Raw genomic sequence first — 11,482 nt, 5'->3', positions numbered from 1 at the left:
TGAATACAACCTAGTTAAAATTTCGGTTGGGTGGAAAAAACTTAAAATTAGGTATTTTTTCCACATGGAAGCAAGCGGGAACAACCCAACAAAAACATCGATTCCATCAACTCAAAATTGGCTTGACGCACGCAACCCCGAAGTTGGATGGAAAGAACTCACTTTTGGGTAGTTTCGTCTCTCCGTGTATGCTTACATTACATAACACATAGAAAAAAACGTGTCAAAGGGCAAACATGGTATAGTATTATAACGTTTCGGTCCTTGTTGGGACCTTTTTCAGGGCCTAAACTTTATTCATTTCTATTTTTGGGGACATTCAAAAGATGTGTATCAGTGTTTCTTGAAAGTAGTTTGGTCGATTTAAATCAACGAATGACAAATTTTCTATCCTGCTGATCTGATTCGATCGAGGATGGAGCTGTATTGTGATAGGTATCAACAAATCACCAAATTTTCGGTTTCCCTGGGAGAAATTAGAAGAAATCTATTGAAGTATTATTGGAGCAATAGTAAGCAATGGCTCCTACGGTTATCAGGGTTGGATTATCGATCCAGTTTTCAAACAGAAAAAAATACCAATTGGGCGCCATGTTACACTACTTCTTTTTAGCTCTTGGTAGTAGAAACGGTTCATTAACATTCCTCTGGAAATCATTCCTCATAGAACGGTTTCCTAGAATTTAATATCTCAGGGAAGCAGAGTTTTCTGCGGCACACTGTTTAAGGAAATTTTATAGAATCGGAAACACACACTTTTAAGATATTGGAGGACATTACGAGGGTTCTTATTACCTACAACTGATATTAAGACTTGTCACTTGCTGTTTGAATAATTACATGATAACAATTCGTTCAAGAGATTATTTTTTATTTGAGCCACATAAATTTCAATAAAACAAGATCAAATCTTCGCTGCTGGCAGAAAAATAATTGAATTATAAGGTATTTGTAAAATTTGAAGTTGTAGAAGAAAGTTTCCGTGTACATTAACAGTTCATTTAGTATAATATAAAGCATCTGAGTTCTGCTGAAAATTGCAATTTCATTGGTCTACATTTAAATCTACTTTAAAACTACCAGGCAATAAAAATCACAGAGAAAAGTCTACTCACTTTCCGCACTGATCTCGCCGCTCTCCAGCACGTAGTTTTCCGCATCGATGAACTTCTCGTCCATCTGATCCTCCTCCTCGTCGTCGTCGTCATCCTCTTCATCACCGGAATCCATCGAGCCCACCGTAAGCTGGGGCTGTCCCTTATGACCCGAATCGACCAGATGCAGTCCCTGCATATCACCCTGCACCCCCCGCATCAACAGTCTCCTTGGATCGCCGTCATCGTCATCTTCCTCCACATCATCCGGATCTTCCTCGGACTCATTATTGTTATCACAGTTCTCGTCTTCTTCTTCGTCTCCGTCGGCATCCATGTCACCGGGACAACCTCCGGCCCCACCGCCCATCATCATCATCCCGCTACTGCTCGCACTCTGATGTAGCAGTTCGTGGTCGTGATGATACGCCGTCAGCTTCATGCTAACCTCCGCACTGACCGTCCGCTGGCTACTACTGGCCTCCGAACTCCCATTGCTATCACTGTTCATCACCCCATTCGCTGGATTCGGCTCCTCGTTCTCCTCATCCTCCTCCTCCTCTTCCTGCTGTTCCCTTTGCATGATCACCAACTCCTCGTTATTCTGCAGGACATTTTCAAAACTGCTCAACGCATTCGGCGGAACCTGATCACTAGAAGACATCAGCGCCGTCGTCGAAGTGCTGCTACTATTGCTATCCTGCGCGAACTGCTCCTGCTGCTGCTGCCGTTGTTCCTGATCCAAAGCGGCCAACGAATTGCTATTGCCGCTACCGCTCATCACAGGGCTCGAAACGGTCCGCGGGCCAGACCGCGGCGAAGGAACACAAACAATACTGAACAGTTCGCCGGAGTTCCGATCGAACACGATTTGCTTCGGTCGCTCCGGTTGAACCGCTGGTTGTTCTTCCGGCGTCGGCGGTCGTTCCATTATGACCTCGGTTATTTCCGGATCGTCATCGGGGATTTCTTCCACCACCGTTTCCTGGTTTCCGATCTCCACATCATCCGACACCACGTCCGGAATCGAAGGTTGCGGATCGTCTTCGATGATTTGCACGTCGTCTAGTGGGGACGGCGGTGGCCCAGCTTCCGGTTTGGCAATATCACATGGTTTCGATGACGATTCCGCTTCTTGCACCGACGGTTCCGACTCCGGGGCTGATTTTGATATCTTACTATTGCTTAGCTCGGGCGTGAGGGATCGATTGTGCGTTCGCTTGAGGCTTCCGCTGACGAAACTACTGGAACTACTACTAGAGAGGCTGCAGGAATCTACGACATCCACCGAAACGGACGCCGGAATTACCGATTTAGGGGTATCAATGGGACTTGATAGTGGGGCTGGGACTGTCGGTGCTGCGGTGGCGGGAGATGAAGACGTGGAAGGCTTTGGCGATTCCACTCGAGCGATCTGGCGGGTAATGCGTACTGGCGAACTGGGTGTTTCCGGCGAAACTAGCTGCTTTTGGCTGGCAGTGGCCCTCGTGACGGCCCCAATGGTTCGAACCCGTTTTGGAGATGACGTAGCCGCCGCTGCCGTCGTCGGCGAGAGTGAACTGACGCGGGTAGTGGGAGTCGTGCCAGCGCTTCCACTGCTTCCGGGGGAGGTACTACTGAAGCTGATACTGGGACCACTGCTGCTGGCGATGGCCAGGACATCCGACGCTACTATCGTACTCGTGGCTATCGTTGTCGTTGGCCTCAGCTTTATGGTGGTTTTCAGGGCAGGTCTCGACGAAGTTGGGGTGCTGGTTTTAGGAATTTCCGGTGTTCTTGCCGTATGTTCTTGCTTGGTCGGCGTCTGAGGCGGAGAAGGATTTGGTTGCGTGCCGGCCGCCCCTACATTCGACGCCGAACTCTTATCGCCCCACATCGGTTCGAAGTGCTTCAGTTTCCACGGATCCAGCTTGCTTTTCTCCTTCTCCGCTTCCGTTTTCAGCTTCATCTGGTTCTCCGGTGTGAACTCACCTTCCGATAACCGATCGCGCCACTCGAGACACGCCCGCGCAAAGAACTCGTTGTTCAAACTGGACGGATTCAGCCGGATACCGTTCCGCTCGCAGTCCGATGCGTCCATCACCGAGGGCCGATCCACCGAGGGCAACAGCTGGACCAATTTGTACTGAAACAGAGGCGGCAGCATCTGGAACGTTTGCTTGTTCAGCAGCGATCGCAGATTCGTATTGACCAGAATCGAGTCCGGTGTTTCCAGATCGATGCAACCCTCCTTGGTTTGTTCGATCTGCGCAGCGGTAGACATTTTCTTGTTGGACCTCCGCCGGGGTTTCACGCTGAAGCCCGGGATCGACGCCAGCACTTCGCGCATGGTCGAAGCCGGCCCGGACGGTCGCTTGTCTTCCCGAGGGGGTGGTGGCGTCGATTGCTGCTGCTGCTTCATCGGAAGCTGCTTTACCACTATCCTAGGAACGTTTCGCCGCAGGTGGTGATTGTGTTTGGGGGTCTTCTGCTGGGCCTTGACCGGCGATGCCAGCATATCCATCGAACTGCCGGACACGTTCAGTGGGTCCACTGGAAATAGGGGAAAATTTAATTAGTACCGGCAGGATTTACTAGTAGTGACGTGGTTTGGGCCATTTGATAGGATGATATTCGGCATGATTGTAGGACCAGAAATAAAACGGTAAAGAAGTCGCTCTAAGAGTTTTCAATGTTATTATGTTGAAAATATTGGAAAGCTTGACTACACAATTAAAACAGCCGTTAATCAAATACGTGTGCTGTTCTCCAGGGATTCCTCTAGGCATTCTTTCCGCGCACTTTTCAGAAATTCATCCAGGAGTTATCCCAAGGTTCGTCACAACAATTATCTCAAGGTTCTTTCCGAAATTAAATCAGACATTTCGCTCTGGATTTCTCAAGGAAATCTCTCGAAGAATTCCGAGAGAAATCCCTGATAGAAACCCGCGAGGAACCTCTGAATAATCTTGGAGTCATTGGAGGAACTGTTAAAGAAATCTTTGGAAGAAAACCGAAAGAAATTTTAAGAGGATCTCTGATGATATTCCGGAAAGAATCCTAAAGGACAAATGTCTGGAAGAACTCAGGGACGAGTCTCCTTAAAAAAGTTCCAGGGAAGAAGCTCTCGTAGCTTGACGGATTTTTTTGTAAAAGTCTCAGGAGAAATTTTTGGAGGTATGTCGGGACAATCCTTGGTATCTTTGATTCCAGAGGATATTAAGAGAATAAAGACACTGACTGGAGGAATCATCTCCTACCAAATGACCCACGCTTCTATTTTAGAAACCATTTCCCCCCAAAATCCCAGAACCAATCAACCAACCTTCCTTCAGCGGATTGCAATCGTTATCGTCCGACAGGCTAAAGCTGGGCTCCTCCTCCGGCGAGCAGGATACCACCTCCGGAAAGGCCACCGTGATTTCCTCATGGTGGATGTGGTGGTTGTGATGATGGCTGCTGTGCACTACTTGATGATGATGATGGTGCAGATGATGATGATGATGGTGTTGGTGCTGGTGCTGCTGGTGCTGCGACGACGACGATGACGATGATGAAGATGAAGCCGCCATGCTGCTTCTGCTGTTGCTGCTACTGCTGACGGTTAAGAGATTCCTACTGCTACTAGCGCTTATGTTTAGATTACTGCTACCGCTACTGCTGCTGCTGTTGCTAGTATGATGATGATGTTGTTTCGGCTGACGCCGCTGATTACTACCGATGATGTTGGCGCTAGTACCGGAGCGATGATGTCCACCGCCGCCGCTGCTACTGTCCGGGGGCGACACGTCGCACTCCATCGTCGAGTAGAGCTTTCTGGAAGAAAGGAGAAAGAGGGAAACAGATTTAGATAAGTTTTAGGAAACGAATATTGGAAGACTGCAAAAGCGATCAATTGACAAATATGTTCTCAGATAGATACAGGTGTTCACACTACTGAGCGTTGCCTACAAGATACTCTCTCAAATTTTATGCCGCCGACTATCACCGATTGCAAGAGAATTCGTGGGGCGCTGGATTCATGGGTGAACGCGCTACAACGGACCAGGTGTTGCAGAAATGCCGCGAATACAACGTGCCCACACATCACTTGTTCATAGATTTCAAATCGGCGTATGATACAATCGATCGAGAACAGCTATGGCAGATTTTGCACGAATACGGATTTCCGGATAAATTGATAGGTACGATTAATCAAGGCGACGATGGATCGAGTGATGTACGTAGTTCGAGTATCAGGGACACCATCGAGTCCCTTCGAATCTCACAGAGGGTTACGGCAAGGTGATGGTTTTTTCGTGCATGTTGTTCAACATTGCTTTAGAGGGTGTAATAAGGAGAGCGGGAATAAACACGAGTTTAGGGAATTTTATGAAGTCCGTTCAGCTGCTTCGTTTCGCTGGAGATATTGATATTATATAGCTCGCAAATTTGAGACTATGGCGGATATGTACATCCGACTAAAGAATGAAGCCAGGCAAATCGGATTAGTCATTAATGTGTCGCAGACAAAGTATATTATGGCAAAGGACCCTAGGGAAGAATTACCGCTCCCGCCACCCCGAATGCATCGAACGCAAGTGAGAATCGTGATTGAACTACACCCTTTGCTTCAGGATCAACAGCGGATATACAACGACAGCAACTACGAGATGTACTAGTGGCCACATAGCCACGGCAGCCACACTATTCATATTGGCTATCTAGTGCAGTAAGCATCCCACACAGTACTTGGAGGCCGTACAGAAACTCGAGAATCTACAGTTTACTGTGTATTCAGCTGCTGTAGCTGTTGTCAAGATGCTGTGGTTGCCGACACGCCCTCAAGGAGACGATGAAGGTCGCACACGCCCCAGCCTACAAAAAACACGTAGATGCGAGGTTCGGAGAACCGTTGCGGACCAAAGTTGATCGATTAACCCAGTACAAGCAGGGGAACTGATTACGAGGCTATCACCCTCATTCTTGTTTTCGATCGAATCCACTTTCGAACGTAAATCGTTCGCATTCCCGTTTACGCCAGCAAAATCAAATGGCCTACTGATTCGATCGAACCAAAAACGTTCGAAAGTGGATACGTCCGTAAACAAGAATGAGGGTGTATAGTTCGTCATGATTGTGAAGCCCGTACAACTCACAGGAGTCAAAATTACTGTGATCCTCGACTCGACACCCACATGCAGTGGTTGAGTGCTCTTGCGAAACGATTGCGGCGATATGAAGAATGAATGAAGGCGAAAGAACCACACCAGACTGTTCAACACATACAAAAGAGAGTTCTATTTACACCCACATTCGAAACGACCAACCTGATTTTGGAGAAGGCCTTCCGGAGATTGGCGACGCAACAAAGCTCTGGACCAATCTATGGGAGAACCCTTTCCAGCACAGCGACGATGAGATGTCGGTGGCCGAAAAGTAAAAGTATAATGGAGTTGGAGAAATGGCCGCGGTCGTGGTAACTGCTTTAGATATACGTAAGGGTACTAGGTTAACGTATCAGTGGCGTCTCGTAACCTCACTAACAAGCTACAAGCTCATTTGGGCCTGTCCATAAACTACGTAGACTCTTAGGGGGGACGGGGGGGTCTGGCCAAAGTCCACGCTCCATACAAATTTCGGATATTTTGTATGAACAAAAGTCTACGAGGGGGGAGGGGGGTTTCTGAGATGGCCGAAAAAAAAAGTCTACGTAGTTTATGGACAGCGCCTTTGTTCATTCTGGTAGATTTGAGGCTAGGAAATCGCCACTGCTAGGTATACAAGAAATTGAGCTGTGACAGGACCAGCACAACGGCAATCCTCGGGCGAACGGAATGCTTCAACATGGTCCTAGAAGACCCCACACAGCTACCAGAGTTCATTACCAGGGTTATCACTTGTCTTCTACAGATCAATAACGTGCATTTCGAGTCTGCACAAATTGTTGTCCTCAGAAATAGCGAGGAAGATACAAGACCACTGCGATAACAAAAACGTGGATGACCCAAGGACAAAAATGGTGTCGCAAAAACACATAAGGCTTTAAAGATCAGGTAATCATAGATGCAGTCATTGTGGGTAATGCCACCGAGAAGTACTGCACTCGTACCTTCTCAATTCCAGTTTTACAAAATAGACGTGAACGTCATCAAGCTCAACGCGTGATGGGGATGTGCAGCTCGCCCCTTGAAATTGCTAACGAAACAGCTGTAGTTCGGTCCAGAACTCACATCATTAAGAGGGGGTATTCCAAAGTGATACCTTTAGTCCGCTATGGTTCTGCCTACCAGTGGAAGAAGGATTTCAAGCATTGTCCACACCTTCTTTATGGACAACCTGCAGCTGTTTACGGAATCGGGGTAAAGGCTTCATATACTGTCGCAGCTTGTGACGGCGTTCAGCAACGACATCCGGATGGAGTTTGAAATTGACAAATGCCGGTCGGACAATCCATTTTCGCCGGGATCAAGCAGTGGATGCTAGTAGCTATTTCGCGTCAACGAGCCGGAGGAGATGATTGAAGGCGAAGCGTTCAAATACCATGAATTCCTGAAACTCAGAGGTATTCGTCACACAACGATCAAGAAGGAGTTGCAGGACGAACTCTTGCATCGTATCGACGGTGTTCTAAGGAGCTATCTGTCAGACGGCAACAAGGTAATCAACACATTTGCTGTGTCCGTGTTGACCTATAACTTTGAGGTGGTAAAGAAGACCAAGACTGACGTCCGTTGCCAAAGTACAGAAATTTGGGGCTAATCACTGGTTTTAGGACAAGATTGACGCAATCTTCTAACGGCCGACAGTTATCCTGGTCACGTCCTAGGGATAGCTTAGGGATGATATAGCAGGATTAGTTGGACACCTAAGAAAGGTATAGAGACCTCTACCACCACTCAGTCCTATGCTTCGCGGAAATTTTGGTGTTGCTTGTGGAAGGGTAAAGTCCAAAGATACGTTTGGTCAACGTTTAGGCACCAACGTTTCAAAACGATATGCAGGAACAAACTTACCAAATTATACGATTTCTAGTAAATAACGAAAATGAATACAAATTCCGGCACCCTGAAAGCAATGAGAAAAAAACTATCACAATCGCGAATTATACTATTCAACACTACGTGTTCTTCAGAATCGCCTGGTAAGAGAATTATGTTCAACCAAAGATCACTTTGCAAGCACTTTTCGAGGTATAGCAGCACTAACAGTCGTTTCTCAAATCGGCTGCCAATCTTCAAAACAACGCAGAACAAAGAAAACGCATAACGGACGGTCTTGAAGACGCAACCACTCGCGCGCACAGCCTGCTAGGATCACTTGCCAACCTTTGTTTTTCAAGAAAGTTCTACAAAATAAAAGTTGTAAACTCTGGGATAGCCTGTAATTTCAAGAACTCTATAAGGCGTCATCAGAATCATTAATTCTAGCGTAACATGTGATAAGGGCCTAAGTCCAAAATGTAAACATTGAGAAATCAGCTTGAGCTTTCCAAGTTCATTCATAAACCGTATGTAGAAATCAAACACTGTATTAGTTATGCAGCAAATGATGCGCACGACTGCTCCCTACATGCTGTCTAGCGCCAAAAATAGTATACTACATTGAAATTCGTATAAAAATTAAATTTTGGAACAGCAATGGACATTGGTTCTTTTGAAAATTTTCATTGACTTCGGCCCCAATACTTTGGCCCTTTGACAATAAGCAAATAACTTAGGCCCTAGTACATTGGCCCTATGAGCAATCATGAATCGACTTTGGTCCATTTGAATTGAGCTAATTTTGAGTAAAAAGAAGTAAGTTTGCATAAGTTTTCTTACATTTTACGTGATATGCAAGAAACAGATTCTAATCAAAACCATGAAAAATTCAAGTAACGTGTCAAAGAGCCTAAATAAAATTGAGATTTAGTCCAACTTGAGCCCTTTTACTTCGACTTAGGCCCAAAAGCAACTACATATAAATTTACTTAGGCCTTTTGAAAAATCATCAAAAAAGTCATGGTAAAATGGCTTTTTGGCGTGGGTGAGGAAGTGTATAAATAGATTACGTGAAACTGGATACGAATAACGGAAAATCTCGTTTGTTTACATTTTCGACTAAGGCCCTTATCACATGTTACGCTAGAATTATTACTCTCAAACTTTGAAGATGTAAATCTCGAGTTCTACTGCATGGAATGGGTTGGAAAATTGATCGTTTGTATGCTTACATATGATGAGCAATCGACTATGTTTTAGGTTAGATTAGCTCACAGGAGCTAGAGATTTGCATCGTCAAAGCTTCGGGGGTAATTATGATGACAGAGACGGAAGATAGCACGGTGTTCCCTATCACCTTAAGGAGGATATATCTAGGATTCTTCCTTGAAGGCCATCGGTGATTTATTTATGCATTTTTACAGCGATTCCTTCTTTCAATTCTCCCGTAGATTCTTATATAATTATTCCACGAGTTCTCCCGGAATTCTTCCTTCAATTTGTTAAAGTATTTTGGAGGTTTGCCGTCTTTTCTGGGTTTCTCCAGGAGTTTCTTCTGAGCTTATTTTCCAAGGTTTTCCAGGATTTGCTCCCAGAATTCCTTCCGAGATTTTGCTGGTGTTCCTTTTGAGTTTACTAAAAGTTGTCTCAGAGATTTCTACAATGCTCCCTTCTAGTATTTCTATGGAGTTCCTTTTAGGATTTCATGGGGATTCTGCAGGAGTATCTCCTGGAGTTTCTCAGAGATGTATTTCAGGCATGGCTCCTAGAATTTCCCGCGGCCATACATCCAAAGTTATCCCAATGATAGGATTGTTCTCTAGTGGTTTTCAGGAAAAGCTTTAAAACAGTTTATCCCAGGATTAATGCGAGATTTCTCTAAATGAAATGTGTCTTTGATACATTGTGCTAAACGTTCACCTAAAACCCATGCAATAGTTTTACTTTTACCACAAATTTCTGAGGAAAAACTAAGAAGGAATGCCAACATGTTCTCCAAAATACACTACCCGTCATAAGTACAGACTCACAAAAAGTATTGCAACAATATTGTTGCAATACTTTTTGTGAGTCCGTATGATGGGTAGTGTATATGTTATAATCTCTGACGAAAGCTTTTGATTTCAAGAACTCTTTAAGAAGGATTTTTAAGGAATTTCATTGAATGCTTTTCGTGATTTCTACCACGATTACTTATTTAACCCTTTCGGGACGACTTTTTTCTACACATATTTCGGGAACGAATTTATGTTTTTCCAATGGTGTACATCATAATACTTAGGGAAACACTGATATATTATGTTAAATATTTTTTTCGGGATGTTCTAGGTCATCCAAACTGTCCTGGAGTTGTAATACTGGGAGATTCAAATAAATACATGAATTTACAACGTTCCTCTTAGCAGAACATGTTTGATAAGACTCATTGAGTCAAGAAAACTATTTCCGACCGATTCAAAAGTATTTCAGATATCGACGACACTCCAAATTGTCCCGAAATAAGATTACTTGATCTACCAGATCAACAAACGTTTCAAATATGTTATATCGTATCAAAACATATCCAAGTAGACCCTCTTAGTCAAAATACTAACTTTTGCTAGTGCGTCAACGTATTACAGGTATTCTAGTTCCTCCAAAAAGTACGTTTATTTGGACCATTCAATCTACCGAATCAACCAAGACTTTGATTTGTGTCTTTTTGTTATGAAATATATTCAAGTAGATCCTCTGAACCAGTTAGCCAGCGGTTAAGGATATGGATCGCTAATCCGGAGACGGCGGGTTCGATTCCCATTCCAGTCGACAAACTTTTTTCGACTCCCTGGGCATAGTGTATCATTGAATTTGCCTTACAATGTACAAATTTATGCAATGGCAGGCAAAGACAGCCCTTCAATTAATAATTGTGGAAGTGCTCAAAGAACACTAAGTTGAAGCGAGGCAGGCCAAGTCCCAGTGGGGACGTTGAGCCAAAACAAAGAAGAAGATGAAGATCCTCCAAACCAAAATATTACTTTCAGTTACTTTTTCAATGCATTAGAAATATACCAGGTCATCCAAAATGTACATGAATTTTGATTCATTCAGCCAAGGCTACCCCTTGACAAAATCTCAAACATATTCCTAAAGTATGCTATTTATTTTGTTGCGTACAGTTTTAGTACGCTTGATGCTGAGTGGAACTGGTAACCCTAATGCAGAAGTGGAGTGTGAAGCGGCGGCGCGACGACCGACGGTGGCTTTAATTTAATGACTCGGCAGTGTCGTTTAGTTCGTCAACGAGGAAGGAACTGCACTTTGGTTGGGAGATACGCCTGTCTCGTGAACGAACACTACATTGTAAGATGTAATAAATATGTAATCATTCATTTATTAACTAAATATATTTGCAGTATTGAAGCTGCTTGAAGTAGAAGCTGCTCTCAATGTGTAGTTTTAGTTCTG

At 44.6% G+C, this 11,482-nt stretch overlaps 1 protein-coding gene across 6 annotated transcripts in view; it reads right to left on the bottom strand.

Annotated features, from left to right (window-relative positions):
* LOC109622238 (polycomb protein Asx) overlaps positions 1 to 11,482 on the bottom strand; it is a 67,040-nt gene that overhangs the window by 14,026 nt on the left and 41,532 nt on the right. For all 6 annotated transcript variants that reach the window (XM_029875630.2, XM_029875632.2, XM_029875627.2 and 3 more), the window contains exons 2-3: positions 4,399 to 4,889; positions 1,116 to 3,626 (exon numbers count right to left, since the gene is read on the bottom strand). In XM_029875630.2, coding sequence (XP_029731490.2) covers positions 1,116 to 3,626; positions 4,399 to 4,873 — 2,986 coding nt within the window. In that variant the 5' untranslated portion in view covers positions 4,874 to 4,889. The remainder of the gene's footprint in view (positions 1 to 1,115; positions 3,627 to 4,398; positions 4,890 to 11,482) is intronic.

This window comes from Aedes albopictus, chromosome 3 (assembly GCF_035046485.1).
Source record: "Aedes albopictus strain Foshan chromosome 3, AalbF5, whole genome shotgun sequence".
NCBI lineage: Eukaryota > Metazoa > Arthropoda > Insecta > Diptera > Culicidae > Aedes > Aedes albopictus.
This window is presented reverse-complemented; position numbering and strand designations above follow the sequence as displayed.